Here is a 17,815-nt window from a genome sequence, read left to right on the forward strand (position 1 = left end):
AATGGGGCACACCTGATATGGATCTATTGGCCCCCTGTCTCAATCGGAAGGTGCCGAGATTCGTGTCCAGGACAAAAGATCTGTGGGCAGATGCGTCAGACGCACTGGTGGCGCCGTGGGATCAGTACCAGCATGGGATTTGAACCTGGTGTTGTGGGCACTTCAGAAGCTGCAGTTTGAGATTATCAGGGAGATTCCCCTGTTGACCCTTTCACAGAAAGTGGTCTTTCCTAGTGGCCATCACATCGGCCAGGAGGGTTTCGCAATTGGCGGCCTTGTCATGCAAGTGGCCTTATCTGGTCATCCACAGGGATAAGGTGGTCTTGCGTCCGCAACCATCCTTTCTACCGAAGGTGGTTTCGGCTTTTCAGATCAATGAGGACATTGTATTACCATCATTGTGTCCTAAGCCGAAGCACCCCAAAGAGGTGGTCCTTCACAATCTTGATGTGGTTAGGGCTCTGAAGGTGTACTTGTCTGCCATGGCTCCCTTTCGGAAGTCAGACTCACTGTTTGTTTCAGTGGCTGGTCCAAAGAAGGGTATGGCGGTCTCATCGGCCACCATTTCCAGGTGGATCAGAAAGATTGTAGTCCAAGCCTACGCCTTGAAGGGGCAGGTGCCCCCCTTTCCGGTCACGGCCCACTCTACAAGAGCTATCGGAACGTCTTGGGCCTTCCGACACCAAGCATCTGTTGCTCAGGTGTGTAATACGGCGACCTGGTCGTCTGTCCATACGTTTACCAAGTTCTACAAGGTAGACGTCAGTGCATCGGCTGATGCCTGTTTTAGCCGCAAAGTTTTGCAGGCGGCCGTGTAGTTGCAATTGAGATTTTTTTCAGTTTTTTTCGATAAAACGCAGTACTGTTTGTTACTGCACTGTTGCATTACTTCCGAAAAAGGTTGCGTTGTTGGGGATCTCTCCTGAGAATGCCCGGTTATGGCGGTGTGTTTTTCTGTACACTGATTTTTTTTTTTTTGTGGGTTTAGTTTCACTAGTTCCCACTTGCCATGGTGGATAAAGTTTTAATGCTGTTTTTTCCTACCCCTCATTTGGCACTGCTTGGGGACATCCCATTTAGTTACAGAGAGAAGCTGTGTCGGTCGGTGAATATAAGAGAAAATAGAATTTTTGTACTCATCATAAAATCCTTTTCTCTGTAATTCACCGACCGACGCAGCATCCACCCCTCCTTTTCTCTACGTTATACTGCTTGTTGACGTACTGAGTTCTGCCTGGGAGCAGGGAGGGTTGTTGGCACAGGGTCCGCCCCCCGGGGCAGGACTAGAGTTCTGTGTATTGTTACAATTTTTGCCTAGTTCTCCTCCTAGTGGCAGGCTAATAAACCCATTTAGTTACAGAGAGGAGCTGTGTCGATCGGTGAATTACAGAGAAAAGAATTTTATGGTGAGTACAAAAATCCTATTTTTGTTAGGCTGTTAAGTCATAAGCCATAGTGAATGGTGTTATGATATCAATCGTTACGTTTCTGCATTGGCAGAGCACTCCTGAGCAGTGCCTTGGCATTGGTCCTGTGACTTGGTAAATGTGGGTGTGACATTACACATTTTACAGGTAAATCGTACGTTTGTTTCCTTCATCACCATGTGTGCTCAATGTTACAATAAAGGTGTATTCATTTTCTACTTCAGTTGTGGTTACTGTGTTTTTTGTTTTTTTTTGTTTTTTGTTATTGATAGGAGATCTAATTTGTAATTTTCTTTGTTTTTGTCTAGCACCTTTCCAATTATGTGGAGCAGTATATTAATGTACAAGGAGAACAGAATGGCCAGAATGAAGGATTTTTATTGAAGCCAGTATTTTTACAGAGGTATCTGAAGATCTGGGTTTTTTCTTTTTTTCTTCCTTTTGTAAAAAAAAAAAAAAATGAGCGATTAGTAGACATTAATACATGCTATATCTTTTACTTATTACAATCTGCTGACACCAATTTCAAAATCTCAAAAAATGTTTGAAATTCTGGATACCCCTCTCCCTTTCCTCAATGGACAGTCTTCTGTTAAGACCAGCCTGTCCCAAGCCCTATCAGCCAGAGTCTGACGGAGAGTGCAGACTATAGAGTTTCAGATGGATCACGGGACCTGACTTACTGATGGCAGTACCTGTGCCCGATATTGAATACGGCCCTGTCTAGGATTCTCCTTCACTGGTTTTAACTCCTGTCCCTCCACTCTCATGTTCAGGCCCTATAACCAGGCCTGGGAGCTGCTTTCAGGCCATTAGCGTATGTTGTTTCACCCCAGATGTATGTATGGCTCTGACCGACAAGGCAAGACTCTACCTGACATAATGAAATTCCATCCAGGGAAAACCAGTTCCCCTAAGATGTGGCATTTTCTCACAACAAATGCCATCCCGTCAAGCTGGAGACGAGTCATTGTGTCCTCTTGGTGAAGGGGATGTGGTCTTGGGAAGAAGCTTGATTTCAAATCAACACCCTGGAACTCAGGACACTTCGGTTGTCCTTTTAACACTGGACTGCAAGGTTACCCAACCAGAATCCAGCTGGACAAGGTCATAACAATGCCCTACGTCAGTCCCCTTGGAGGAACCAGAGCTTGTACTGCTCACCAAGAAGCGGACCTGATTTTTCCATTGCCCCTCTCCAGATCCTTTGTTTGGTCCAAGGATTGAAATGGTGGGCATTCTGGTGAACCTCATTGCACCAAACTGGTTCAGGAGGACATATTTAGACTGCTTGCAGGTTTTCTGTGGGCCCTTCCTGATCATCCAAACCATTTTGACCCCAGGGCTGTTTCACCACCCTGTTTCTTGGTTGCTGGCTTTAAAGCAGAGGTCCACCCTAAAATGGACCTTCCGCTCATCGGATTCCTCCCCCCCTCCGGATAATCCAGGTAACTGCACCCACTTCCGGGCTAGCTCTCTGCGGAAAGGGGCGTACATTACGCCCCTTTCCGCAAGTGCCCGCCCCCTTCCGCAAGTGCCCCGCTGCCTGCTGGGAAACACACGGATCCCAGAGGCAGCGGGGACCGTCCTCATTGCGTAGCGCGGCTCGCGCATGCGCAGTAGGGAACCGGGAAATGAAGCCGAAAGGCTCCATTTCCTGATTCCCATACCCAAGATGGCGGCGGCAGCACTCGAGTGTCGATCTAGAGATCGGCTTCGGGTGCCGACATCGCGGGCACGCTGGACAGGTAAGTGTCGCTATTTTAAAAGTCAGCAGCTGCAGTATTTGTAGCTGCTGACTTAAAAAAAAAAAAAAAACGCGGAGTCCCGGCGGACTCCCGCTTTAAGGGTATAGCTGTTAAAGCCCAGGTCCTGGGGGACAGGCACCTATTGAATTTGGTCATACCTACCCTCCTGAGATCTACGCGGTCCACTTCTTGCCAAGTCCACCATCAAACCTGGAAAGCCTATTAATTTGGTGTAAGACTTGGAAATTCGGGTCTAAAAGTTCTTCTTGGGACACTTTGCCTTTTCCCTAGTCAGCCCAGAGCAACATTTGACCTTAAGAGCCAATAAGAAGCAACTCTTGGCTCTGGCTGTTTTGTTTCAGAGCCATTGGCCTCTTTCTTTAGTGAAGGCCCTTGGGACTGGGTCTCGCACATATTGCTCCCCCTGTTAGTTCCCCAGTGGCACTGAGGATTCTTAACCTGGTTCTTTTGGCACTTCAGAAACCACCCTTTAAAGCCATAAAAGATAGTCCTTATATCCAACCTTACCCGCAAGGTATCCTTTCTTGTTGCTATCATTTCTGTAAGGCTGGTCTCTAAGTTTTATCCTGTAAGTGACTTTCTTTGTGTTGCTCAAGGAGATGTGAGAGATGCTAAGGGCTTACTATATGGATTTGAATAAGACTAGTTTAGGTAAGATTTTAAGACACCACTGTTAGATGTCTGGCCCATCAGTGCCTGTGATTAATTCACGGGAACCCGGTCCATTGACATTTTCGCTGCTGTCCTTTTTTTTTATTGGCGAGCAGCCGGTATCACGGGGCTTGATGGGGGCGGGAACCCCTGGAGTTAACTTTTTTCATTACACAGCAGGTGATTGGTTGCAGGCTAGCAACCAATCACCCGCCTGTTAATGTGAAAAGTTAAGGAGAGTTCTACCCACTGTGTGTGTGTGTGTGTGTGTGGTGGAGGACGACAGGGGACACTATGGGGTGGGCGCGCAGGGGACACTGCTACGGGGTGCAGAAAGGACTGCAATGGTGGGACCCTATGGTGATCCCATCACCCCTGGAGACAGGGACCCCTTCTCTCCTGGGGACAGGGACACCATCATCCTTAGGGACCTGAATCCCATCTCCAGACCATGCTGGCTGGTGTCCGCCACCCTTGGGTGCCAGGATGGGGTAGGGGGGGCAGTAAAATCTGAATCCCCAGCCACATGCTCCCTCAGGGTGAACTTTGTATTAGTGAATCACCTTAAAGTGAGGTAAACCTGTACTGTTATTACTATATTGGGATTATTATTATCTTCATGTTTTAGCATACATTCACATACATTGAATCTGGCCCTTAAGTTGAAAAAGGTTGCTGACCCCCGTTTTAAGAGATTTGGAAAGGAGTTGGATTTAATTGTTACATAGTTGGTAAGGTTGAAAAAAGACCCATGCCCATTAAGTCCAACCTGTGTCTGTGTGTGCGCTTTTATAGCAATATTACATTGTATGTCCCTGTATGTTGTCGTTTAGGTGCCTATCTAATAGTTTTCTTTATCGTACATCACAGGACATAGTAATTACTATGTGGGTTATAGGCCACCTTTAGGTGATGGACACTGGTGGCTCACCCTTAGCCCCTGTACACATGGTCGGAGATTTCCACAACCAAATCCGTCGGATTTTGTCCGTCGGATCTTGTCCGAAACTGTTGCATACACATGGTCGGGCCAAGTTGGCGAAAAATCCGATCTTTCAGAACATGATGACGTAATTTCGTTATGATGGGACTACGTTCAGGCTAGTAGCCAATGGCTTTGATGTAGGAATTTGATCTGAGCATGCGTGGCACTTGGTCCGATCAAAATTCTCTACACATGATTGGAATATGTCCGACCGGCCCAGTTGGTCGGGAAATATTTCCAACATAGTTAGTTTCATAGTTATTAAGGTTGAATAAAGACACCAGTCCATCCAGTTCAACCTGAGTGAGTGTCTACAATTGTCCCTATCCCTGTACATTGCACACTCACATCAGTCCCTACCCTCAAGGCGCCCACAATCCAAGGTCCCCATTCATATACTAGGGCCAATTTTGGACAGAAGCCAATTAGCCTACCTGCATGTCTTTGGATTGTGGGAGGAAACCAGGGTACCTGGAGGAAACCCACGCAGGCACAGGGAGAACATGCAAACTCCAGGCAGGTAGTGTCGTGGTTGGGATTTGAACCAGCGACCCTTCTTACTGCTAGGTGAGAGTGCTAACCACTACACCACTGTGCCGCCGATGCATACCACACACAGTCGGATTATCTGACGACACGGTCCAATAAGACGCATTCCGACGGATTCTCCGACCGTGTGTACGCGGCATAAGACAGGAAGTCCACTCCTTATAACCCCCCCCCCCCCCACTACTGAGAGTACCTCTGTTTTTTCGCCAGTGTCTTGGGTGTTGGTCATGAGTAAAGATGTACTATGCTGAGCTCCACTGGAATATTCCTTTGCTGGACCATCTATGCAACTGGATCCATTCAAAGTGTATTTTCAGGCCGAATTGCATTGTACCCGGGCGTCGTGGTGGAAGAAATGAGGTTTAGCCTGTAATGCTTCTCTTTTTAGAGAGCTGGACCCTGGGATCCATTGCTTTTTGTTTTTTTCAGCCATAAAGCTTTCCTGGCAGGGTGCTTTACGGGTCCAGAGGTATGGATCCCCCGATAGAAAGGGGCCGCAGTTCCTGAAGTTTTTTTTTAACTGAGCCCACTGTGACGGATGAAGGTTGGATCTGTCGTTTTTACCACAGAATCCCTGCGGCAGGATAAGGTAAGTGGAGATTCCAAAGGAATTTTATATTTTCTTATGGATTGTCTCCTTTTAAAATTAAATGTCATGCCTAAAGTCACTACTGGGGGGCTGTATAGAGCACGTACTTTGTCATGCTTTCCTTAGATAGCTCTGTGTCAGCAGAAGCTGCAGACTTTCCTCCGGCTAGCAGTCCCAGACTTCCGATAAGATGTTGAGGGGGGATTTCTTTAAAAAGAAAAAAAACTCCCACCACGTGGGCAAAAGCACTCCCCCTCTCCCTGGATAGATGAGGGGAAGTCAGAACGATTGGCAGATGCCGCTCCGTTCTCTACCACCCTGCACGGCAGTTTGTCACTAGCTCTCCTCCTTGCCGCCTCCTCCCCCACACACGGTGATCCAGTCGGAACAGAAGAGCACGCTTGCGCGGAAAAACACTTTTTTTTTTAAAAGAGGAAGGGGGCGTGGCTTGGCGTGCGGCGGTGCCCAGCGCAGGAGTACATTTAAAAATCTCAATTTTGCTAACAGCAGCTGATGGAGGGACACAAGCAGAAGGGGGCATGTAAGTGGTGACACAGGCATTCCCTTTGCACATTTACTGAAGCATCAGGCTGAGCATTGATACAGTGGGGGCGGAAAGTATTCAGACCCCCTTAAATTTTTCACTCTTTGTTATATTGCAGCCTTTTGCTGAAATCATTTAAGTTCTTTTGTTTTTCTCATGAATGTACACACAGCACCCCATATTGACACAAAAACACAGAATTGTTGTCATTTTTGCAGATTTATTAAAAATGAAAAAATGAAATATCACATGGTCCTAAGGGTCCTTTCACATGGGGCGGATCAGTGCTGATCCGCCCCGTGGATATCCGTTTGCTCAGCGGGGGTCACTCCGTCGATCCCCGTTGAGCAGGGAGATGACAGGTCCGGCTCTGCACACTGCGCAGGGACGGACCTGTCACAGCGCCACTCTCCCCTATGGGAGATCGGATGACGACGGACCGCAGTGTCCGTCGTCACCTGATCCGATCCGATGACAGATGGAAAAATGGCTTTTTCCTCCGTCACACTTTTTCAGATCGGAGCGGGTCGGATGTCAGCGGACTTGTCACCGCTGACATCCGACGCTCCATAGAGCTCTATGGAGCATCCGTTCAGGTCCGCCTGAAAAACTGACAGACTGGCCTGAACGGATCGTCAGTGTGAAAGGGGCCTTAGTATTCAGACCCTTTACTGTGAGACTCATATTTAACTCATGTGCTGTCCATTTCTTCTGTTCATCCTTGAGCTGGTTCTACGCCTTCATTTGACTCCAGCTGTGTTTGATTATACTTGATTAGGAAAGCCACACGCCTGTCTATTATAAGACCTTGCAGCTCACAGTGCTGCAATGAGAATCATGAGGTCAAAGGAACTGCCTGAAGAGCTCAGAGACAGAATTGTGGCAAGGCACAGATCTGGCCAAGGTTACAAAAATATTTCTGCTATACTTAGGGTTCCTAAGAGCACAGTGGCCTCCATAATCCTTAAATGGAAGACTTTGGGATGACCAGAACCCTTCCTAGAGCTAGCTGGCCAAACTGAGCTATCGGGGAGAAGAGCCTTGGTGTGAGAGGTAAAGAAAAACCCAAAGATCACTGTGGCTGAGCTCTAGAGATGCAGTCAAAGATGGGAGAAAGTTGTAGAAAGTCAACCATCACTGCAGCCCTCCACCAGTCGGGACTTTATGGCAGAGTGGCCAAACGGAAGCCTCTCCTCCGTGCAAGACACATGAAAGCCTGCATAGTTTGCTAAAAAAACACCTGAAGGACTCCAAGATGTTGAGAAATAAGATTCTTTGGTCTGATGAGACCAAGATAGAACATTTTGGCCTTAATTCTAAGTGGCATGTGTGGAGAAAACCAAGCACTGCTCATCACCTGTCCAATACAGTCCCAACAATGAAGCATGGTGGTGGCAGCATCATGCTGTTGGGTGTTTTGCAGCTGCAGGGACAGGACGACTGGTTGCAATCGAGGGAAAGATGAATGCGGCCAGTACAGGGATATCCTTGACTAAAACCTTCTCCAGAGTGCTCAGGACCTCAGACTGGGCTAAAGGTTTATCTTCCAACAAGACAATGACCCTAAGTACACAGCTAAAATAACGAAGGAGTGGATTCACAACAACTCCGTGACTGTTCTTGAATGGCCCAGCCAGAGCCCTGACTTTAACCCAATTGAGCATCTCTGGAGAGACCTAAAAATGGCTATCTACCGTTTACCATCCAACCTGACAGAACTGGAGAGGATCTGCAAGGAGGAATGGCAGAGGATCCCCAAATCCAGGTGTGAAAAACTTGTTGCATCTCTCCCAAAAAGACTCATGGCTGTATTAGATCAAAAGGGTGCTTCTACTAAATACTGAGCAAAGGGTCTGAATACTTAGGACCATGTGATATTTCAGTTTTTTCTTTTTTAATAAATCAGTTTTTCTGGCAATATGGGGTGCTGTGTGTACATTGAGGAACAAAAATGAGCTTAAATGATTTTAGCAAATGGCTGCAGTATAACAGAGTGGAAAATTTAAGGGGGTCTGAATACTTTCCATCCCCATTGAAGCGGCAGTTGTTGGACTATTTGCTCAAGCAGTGGGTGAAATTTCTTCTGGTAGTACCTCTGCATTTGTGCATCGGGCTATGGTCAGAAGGGGAGGTAGAAACGCCCAAAAAAAGGGCTCAAAAGTCTCTCCAGCTCTAAGAAGCTTAGTCTCATCTCTACAATGTCATCCTCCCCTGAGAGATCTGAGGTGGGTGGTCAGAGTGAGCCATCGGGGCCGTAAAATGTTGCAACAGTTTCCAGCACTGCAGCCCCTGTCTATATTACGGAAGAGGTTTTTTTCCTCCGCCATGATAGGATTGGAGAAAAGGTTAGCGGCTTTAATCACATCTTCCCAGAGTGGTACAAAACGCGACGGGTCCCCTTCCACTACCCAGGACCCTCAAACAGAGGAACTGGGGGCAGGAGGAGATGAATTTCCCACAGGAGACCATGAAGAGGCTGATGACTGAGGGGTCACATGCAGAAGGACCGCCTTCAGCCTCACAATCTGAGAGATTGATGGTGCAATCTCTTACTGAATTGTTCCCCTCCACTTTTATGTTACCCTTAACTGAGTCTGTTGATAAGCCCGCTTCTTGTTTGGGTTAGAATACTTGGGTCTGATCATAGATACAGTCCAGAAAAAGGTATTCTTGCCTCAGGCAAATCAGGCAAATATCAGCGCCATAAAGGAACTGATTCAGGTGGTCAAAGCAAAAAAGAATCCTTCTATTCGGCTTTGCATGAGGTTGTTTTGAAAGATGGTGGCTTCATTCGAGGCCGTTCCTTATGCTCAGTTTCATTCGAGGCTGCTGCAAAACTGTATCCTATTAGCTTGGAACAAGAAAGTCCAAGCTCTAGATTTCCCAATGTATCTGTCTCCAAAGGTGCTCCAGCGTCTCAGTTGGTGGTTGATAACCAAGAATCTGAAAAGGGGAAAGTCCTTCCTTCCAGTTACCTGGAAGGTGGTAACAGATGCTAGCCTTTTGGGTTTGGGAGCAGTCTTGGAGGAGGCAACCATCCAAGGCAAATGGTCCAAGTCAGAAATGGCCTTGCTCATCAACATTCTAGAGATTCGGGTGCACGCTTGGCCCTGAGGGCCTGGATGTTCAGGTTATGGAATTGTCCTGTCAGGATCCAATCCGACAATGCCACAGCCGTGGCTTATATCAATCACCAAGGGGGCACACAAAGTCGTGCAGCCCAGAAAGAGGTGAATCATATCCTAACTTGGGCAAAAAACAATGTACCTTGCCTATCGACAGTCTTCATTCCAGGGATAAAAAATTGTCAGGCAGACTGAGTCACCAGCAGTTGTTCCCGGGAGATTGGTGCCTTCACCTCGAGATTTTCATGGCAATATGCCGAAGATGGGGGATCCCGGACATAGATCTGTTTGCGTCCAGGATCAACAACTTTGTCAAGAACAAGGGATCCGCTAGCATGCATAACAGATGCCTTGATAGTCCGTTCTCGCTGATTTATGCATTCCCTCCAATTCTGCTGCTTCCATTACTCAGGATCAAGCAGGAAGGGAAGTCTGTGATTCTTGTGGCTCAGAAGATCTTGGTATGCAGAGATCATAAGGATGGCGGTAGGGGACTCATTGACCCTACCATCACTTCCAGACCTACTCTTGCAAAGTCCGGTATTCCATCCAACCTTACAAAAGTCAAATTTTAATGGTTTGGCTATTGAGACCCACATGCTGAAGAAGCGTGGGCTGTCGGGTTCTTTGGTATCTACCTTAATTAATGCAAGAAAGCTGGCCTCTAGAAACCTATATTCTAGTCTGGAAGGCATATGTTTCCTGGTGTGAATCCAAGGGTTGGCATCCCAGAAGTTATGTCATGGGTAGAATCTTTGACTTTCTGCAGATGGGGTTAGAAATGAGACTGGCCTTGAGTATTATCAAAGGCCAGGTCTCGGCCTTATTGGTATTGTTTCACTTGCTTCGCATACTTGGGTTCATAGCTTTATAGAGGGGGTAACGTGGCTAAATCCACCAGTTGGGTCACCCCTGAACCCTTGGGACTTTTAGTTTTTTCAACATTACAGAAACAACCTTTTGAACCAATACGTCATATTCCCTTGGTCCTTTTGACAATTTTTTTTTTCTGGTAGCCATATCTTCTGAAAGAAGGGTATCATAGTTGGCTGCTCTTTCTTGTAAAGAGCCATATTTCATTATTTACAAGGATAGAGTAGTATTGCGTCCTCACCCTAACTTTCTACCAAAGGTAGTGTCAGGTTTTCATCTAAACCAGGATATTGTTCTACCTTTGTTTTTTCCAGAATCCAGTTCTATGGAAGAAGTCATTACATTCTCTTGATGTGGCGAGAGCAAAGTCTACTTGAAGGCGACTGCTCAGATTTGAAAAAACTGATGTTTTGTTTGTGTTGGCTTTAGGTCCTTTAAAAAAGGACAGGCAGCATCGAAATGTACTATTTCTAAATGGATTCGGCAAGTAATTGTTCAAGCTTATGGTTTGAAGAGGAAGATTCTACCCTCTCAAATCAAAGCGCACTCCACCAGGGCTGTTATTTCTTTGTGGGCAGTGCATCACCAAACCTCCATGGCTCAAATCTGCAAGGCCTCAACTTGGTCTTCAGTCCATACATTTACCAAATTCTATCAGGTTGATGTAAAAAGGCATGAGCATATCGCCTTTAGGCGCAGTATAAGTCCTCTGGTCTCATGGTGCCCTATTTTTGTTGTGTCCCCCCCCCCCCCCTCAGTTGGCATTGTTCTGTAATTACTATGGCTATGTGTCCCGTGATGTATGATAAAGAAAATAGGATTTTTATAACAGCTTACCTGTAAAATCTGTTTCTTGGAGTACAACATGGGACACAGAGGTCCCTCCCCTCTTTTAATACACGTATATTGCTTTGCTACAAAAACTGAGGTACTCCCAGTAGTGGGAGGGGTTATATAGGAGTGGACTTCCTGTCTTAGGGTGTGCCAGTGTCCATCACCTAAAGGTGCCATATAACCCACATAGTAATTATTATTATCTATGCTCCCTGCTGAAACCACTGCTTGGAAGTGAATTCTACATTCTTACCATAAAGGACCCTTTACGTAGTTTCCGGTTAAATCGCTTATCTTCTAATTTTAGTGAATGTCCGCAAGTCTTTTTAAAAGCCCTTTCGTGGAAAAGTGTTCTTCCTATTGTGGGGTCACCAGTACTGTATTTATACATTGAAATCCTATCCCCTCTCAAGTGTCTCTTCTCCAAAGAGAATAAGTTGTGCTTTTAATCATTCCTCAGAACTAAGGTCCTCCAGTCTCTTTATTAGCTTTGTTGCCCTTCTCTGTATTCACTCCATTTCCAGCACATCCTTCCTGAAGACTGGAGCCCAGAACTGGATGGCATACTCTAGGTGCGACCAGACCAGAGTCTTGTAGAGTGGGAGTATTATCGTTTTATCTCTGGAGTTAATTCCCTTTTAATACATGCCAATATTCTATTGGATTTGCTTGTAGCAGCTTGGCATTGCCTCCCAGGTCATTTTCCATCCTAGATTCCCCCAGAGGTTCTCCCCCTAGTAAGTAGATTGCATTCATGTTTTTGCCCCCTAAATACATATTACATTTTTCTACATTAAACCTAATTTGCCATGTAGTTGCCCACCCCATTAATTTGTTCAGATCTTCTTGCCAGGTTTCCACAACCTGCGGAGAAGCTATTGCCCTGCTTAGCTTAGTATCGTACGCAAATACTAAGATTGAGCTGTTTATCCCATCCTCCAGATTATTTATGAATAAATTTAATAGGATTGGTCCCAGGACAGAACTCTTGAGGGACCACACTTTCTTCATTGGACCATTCCGAATACTCCCCATATATCACTACCCTCTGAACTCACCCTTGTAGCCAGTTTTCAATCCAGGTACTCGCCCTTTGGTCCATGCCGACAGATCTTAGCTTGTATAGTAAATGTTTCTGGGGAACTGTTTCAAATGCCTTTGCAAAATCCAGTTACACTGCGTCTACCGGCCTTTCTTCATCTAGATGAAGGCTCACCTCCTCATAGGTGGTTAATAGATTTGTTTGGCAAGAATGATTTTTCATGAATCCATGATAATTATACAAGATTTTAGTAATGAAAACAGTATCTAGTCCCTTATCATCCCTTCCAAGAGCATGCATACTACTGATGTTAGGCTAACTGGTCTGTAGTTCCCAGGCATATATCTTGGTCCTTTTTTAAAGATTGGTGCTACATTGGCCTTTCTCCAGTCAGCTGGTACCATTCCAGTTAGTAGACTGTTCGTAAAAATTAGGAACAACGGTCTGGCAATTACTTGACTGATCTCCTTAAGGACCTTCAGGTGCAAGCCATCTGGTTCCGGTGACTTATTTATGTTAGGTTTTTCAAGTCTGTTTCTGATGTTATCCTCTGTTAACCATAGGGGTGCTTCCTGTGACATGTCAGGAGGCTAAACATTGCTGTTTCCCTCGTGAAGACTGAGGAGAAGAATACATTCAAAACCTTTGCCATCTCACCATCCTTTGTAACCAGAATCCCTTCATCATTCTTTATGGGGCCAATATGATCTGGCTTCCCTTTTTTACTATTTATGTACTTAAAGAATTTCTTGCGATTAATTTTTTCTTACTTTCCTCTATGTGCCTTTCGTGTTCTATCTTGGCCACCTTGATTGCACCCTTACATTTCTTATTGCATTCTTTATACAGTTGGAATGCTGATGATGGTCCCTCAGCCTTGTATTTTTTTGAAGGCCTCCTTTGCTTTTATGTGATTTTTTTTTTTGGCGTTAAGCCACCCATGGCTTTTATTAGCTCTGTTAACTTTAACTTTATTGTTGGTACTTTTACCATCTGACCCATGAAATTGTCCTGTAAGACATTTAGTAAATGACAAGCCTTAGATGAATGCATGGTTCCTGCCACCCAGTCTGTCTGGATATTTAAAATCCCCCATTATAATGACACTTCCCATTCTTGCCACCATTCCAAACTGTGATAGGAGATCCGTCTTCCCTTGATCACTCGGGTTAGAGGGCCTGTAGCATGCTCCCAGTATTAATTTCTCCTTGGTTTCCTCCCTTTGTAACTCTACCCATTAGGAGTCTGTCTCTTCCCTTGCTCCATTAGTAATGTCATCTCTCACATTCACCTATACATCATTTTTCATATACATGCATATCTCTCCCCCTTTTTTACCCCCCTGCGATATAGGGAATACCCTTGAATGGTTGCCAGCCAATCATGAGAGCTATTGAACCAGGTCTCTGAAATTTCCCACAAAATCTAATCAAATCTAAAATCTAATCTAATTTTCTCATACATTAGATCTAAAATCTAATCTCATACAGTAGAAGCTTTAGTTCTCCCATCTTGTCCGCTAGAGCTTGTGGCCGACTGAAAAGTCGGCCCAGTTCTCCAGGAACCCAACCCAGCTCCTCCAATTCTGGCTTACTGTCCTAATCTCCTGCTGCCTTATGGTGTGGCCTGAGGTATTTCTGAAAATACTACCTTGGAGGTCCTATTCTTCAATTTAGCTCTTAAATATCTAAAATCGTTTTTTAGGACCCTCCATCTTCCTCAGACTTTCTCTGACTTTGTCATTGGTGCCAACGTGCACCATGACAGCCGGGTCCCCCCCCCCCCAGTAATCTGTCCACCAGATCCATGATGTGCCAAACCCGAGCGCCCATTAAACAACATACAGTTCGGCTCTTCGTGTCCCTTGTGACAGATTGCGCTCTCTGTCTTTCTAAAAAATTGAGTCCCCTACCAACAAAATCCTCCTTTCATTCCCCTTGGTCATTCCTCCCCCCACTCTCACTGGAGGAGTTCTTCCCCTGGCAGCTAGGGGGGTCCCAAGACTTTTCTAAACAAAGTGCCAGTTCGCTGTCCAAAACAAATTGCCCTGCTTCAGTGGTCAGTAGGAGTATAAAATATTCCAACATTGTTGAGAACCTGTAAAAAATGGCTTCCCTGGTGTGCAATGAGAGAGCCCTGCATGTAAGACCTTATTGCAGGGGCTGGCTTACAGCAACAAGGGAGCCCTAGTTTGGGGACTGTTGGTGGTACATATGCAAGTACAAGGCATTTCATTTTAGCTCTCATTACTGAGCATAGGAGGAAGCAAATTTAGAAAAGTATATACTGCATGAGGATGGAGAAAGGAGTGAAAAAAATATATATATATATCATTTTTATTATGTATGTGTTTATGTATGCATCTCTCCTTCTGAGGAATGTTTTATGTACATAAAATGGCATTAACGATCAGACATTTTATGACTGACCTTTTCCTGTCCACAGAAATATCAGAAATTTTCACAGATGGCAATGCAGGACAATGCGAATGATGAAAGATGAAGTTAAGAGCTCATGGAAACGATTAATGGGTGTGGAAAGTGCTAGCAATATGGATTGCCGCTTCAGGCTCAACAGCCACAAGATGATGTTCATCATCAACTCTGAAGATTACATGTACCGCTGGGGGACACTGACAAGAGCCAAAGAGGTAAGGATGTCGTTAAAGACCATTTATCCAAATTCTTTGACATACAAGTCCATTGTATTAGCAGCATCTTGATTTTCAGTGCAGGCAAGTGAATGCCTGGCTCGACAACAAACCAAAAAAAATGGCCAAATTTACATGACCCTAAAGCAGTCCTTCGCCATAAGCCATGGGTTTTCCTTTTATGCCTTTTATTGTTCACCTTACTGTCAGTTTTGCTATATTGGTATTGCCTAACTCGAGGCTTATATTTAATGATTGGGAATGTTTTCACACATACAATCTTTCTTTCCTTGCAGTTCCAGCCTATGGTCTTCCAGAAGCACCATGAGAGATTTGCTGCCTGGCACAACAGCTGGCTGCAGGAGAATGTCAGTTCAAGAGCAGCTGACCTGGTGCAAGACTGGTTGACTGGTGAAGAAGATGAAGAAATGGTTCCCTGCAAGACTGTATGTGAGATCTCGGAGATCCATGGCATGACAGTTACAAGATATCGAGTGCAGTACACACGCAGAGCGTCCTCCCCTTGACACCTGTCCACAGCTCCTCTGTATGCATTTGCTGCTTGATGACTTTTTTTTTACGGGGCTTTTTTCCTGCTGCTGTTCTTAAAAAGATGCCTGACTGACAGTAGGCAGCAGCTTCTACCAGTGCCATTATCTCTGTTTGTGCTGTGGATTCCTTAATCAACGTTCACCCTGCAGCCCAACAGTACCAAATATAAACTGAAAGAAGACTTCACACCCTTAACTGTGCACCTCTTTATTAAGCATCCAAGCCAGAACTTTACAGTCAGGGTTGATATGACGCTAATGGACGTTTTGTGTACACAGTTACTAATGAAGTGTTTGATTACATTCATTAATAATGGTATCTCTTATATATGAACAGTTAATCATGGTGCTGGGAGAATTGCCATGCTTATTTAAAGAAAAGCCGAAAATTAACTTGATATTAAATCGTGCAATCAGTTTACAAAACAAGGAAGAAAATATTGAATATCCATTCCATAAAAATGGCACCATTGAAATACATTTTAAAACTGCCCATTTTAAAATCATTTTTATTTAACATTATTCATGGTGAAGAGAGTCTATAGTTTTATGTTAACATATTACGGTGGACAATTTCCAAAATTGCCACTGATCAAATGGAAGGTGAAAAGGCTGTTGCCAATTAAACTGAAATTTCAGTTTTGCATGTATGCTGGCAAGGTGAATCGCAGACTTTTTAGATCTTTTGTGAATGTCATTGTTGAGAGATTCTCAGTAGTAGTCTCATTTCTGCACATGCACAATGGCCTTTATAAAGACAAATATCTGTGTCCCTGTCCTCCAGCAGAATCCACATATTGTCGAAAAAGGCGACGCGCACATTTATTGCCATGCTAGAGATATCTCTCCATTATGTCATTCAGGGATACAAAAAGCCAGCAAATGGTTCAGCCCTCTGGTACCTACCCAAAACTGTAATGTCAGGTTTGGGCAGAGTTGCCCTTTTTAGCTGTGGTCGTGAAGAAAAAGCACTTGGAGTAATCTTTTATCTGACCTTTTTTTATTTCATATCTGTTTGCACTTATCTGCCACTGTCCACATACAGTATTTCGGAACTAATAATTGTAAAAATAATGGGCTTTGACAGGGATTGGTGTTGACTACAAAATATTCAATAATGCCATAAATCTATTTTGTTTTCTTTTTTTTTTGTCTATACCGACCCATATAACAGTGATATTAAATAAATCAAGTGCTGTAAAAGTAGTATTGCATGTGTGTTTAATAAATTATGTTCTAATTTAAAAATAAGTCCTCTTCAATGGAAACTGATATCTGAAAAATCTTCTGGTCTTCTAGACCTGGCCCATATACACCTAATATGATGAACAGAGGCCATCGTATATAGGTCATGTATGTATAGTGCAGGTCAGTGTTGTGAAAGACTTTAGCCCACACAAATATATTTTATATACTGTAATGTTTTTCAGTGTTGAACTACAAGACAGTCTGTGAATGTGGCGCTACCTGCACACTTTGATGTTCATCAAAGCACCAGATGTTGAGCTATGTTTTAGAGATTATAGTGTGCCCTTGCTGTATTCAAAGAGATTAATTCAGCCAATCGGAGTTAAAATGGATCTAAACTCGATCACTAAAATCATCTATTTTATTGTTCAAAATGTTTATCGTCAATGTTATACATCAATACAATGGAAGGAAACCATTTGTTTACAACACCAAAAATTTTCGTAAAAAGGAGTACAAGAAAATTATAATAAACCTCCACTGCACCAGCCCATAAAATTCCACTTCCCCCTGCCGTACTTCAATTGTTTGTTTCCTCCGTTGGGAACCTGGAGGCCGCAGTGGAACCAGGGGCGGGCTGGTTGGCGGGTGACATCCTTTCCAGCGGCGGGCGGATACTTCCCTTTTGACCTGCAACTTCCGGTTCCAGGTTGCGGTGCTGGAGAGGAGTCGGGAACGTGGCACAGGCAGTGTGAGACTCCACAGCAACCACCAGCGTGGCTATGTCTGAAGCGGGTGCCCAGACAGCTCACATCGATGCTAGCTCCAGCCAAGCTAAGGGATACCCTGGGGAGGTGTCCCCTTCATCTAGAATTCACCCCTCAATGGATGGTTCGTAGTAGTGGAGGGTCTCTCTGGGTGGTCAGAGGGGGGTGGCTCAGGTCCTTGCCTTTTTAAAAATGCCTCCAGCACTCCGCAGGGTTGTAACCTGTACATACTGGGGAGGGCGCGAAAGGTTATGTTTATGTTGTTATATGT

The 17,815-nt window shown here is 44.8% G+C and overlaps 1 protein-coding gene across 2 annotated transcripts in view; it reads left to right on the forward strand.

Moving 5' to 3' along the window:
* The window catches only part of SIN3B (SIN3 transcription regulator family member B), a 126,206-nt gene extending 109,411 nt beyond the window's left edge, over positions 1–16,795 (forward strand). For both annotated transcript variants that reach the window (XM_077475511.1, XM_077475512.1), the window contains 3 exons: positions 1,736–1,830; positions 14,834–15,038; positions 15,335–16,795. In XM_077475511.1, the coding sequence (XP_077331637.1) occupies positions 1,736–1,830; positions 14,834–15,038; positions 15,335–15,565 (531 nt within the window). In that variant the 3' untranslated portion in view covers positions 15,566–16,795. The remainder of the gene's footprint in view (positions 1–1,735; positions 1,831–14,833; positions 15,039–15,334) is intronic.
* The last annotated feature ends 1,020 nt before the right edge of the window (positions 16,796–17,815 follow it).

The sequence above is a fragment of the Lithobates pipiens genome, unplaced genomic scaffold (genome assembly GCF_037356315.1).
Source record: "Lithobates pipiens isolate NorthernLeopardFrog02 unplaced genomic scaffold, aLitPip1_a1.2 Scaffold_13, whole genome shotgun sequence".
In the NCBI taxonomy this organism is placed as follows: Eukaryota; Metazoa; Chordata; class Amphibia; order Anura; family Ranidae; genus Lithobates; species Lithobates pipiens.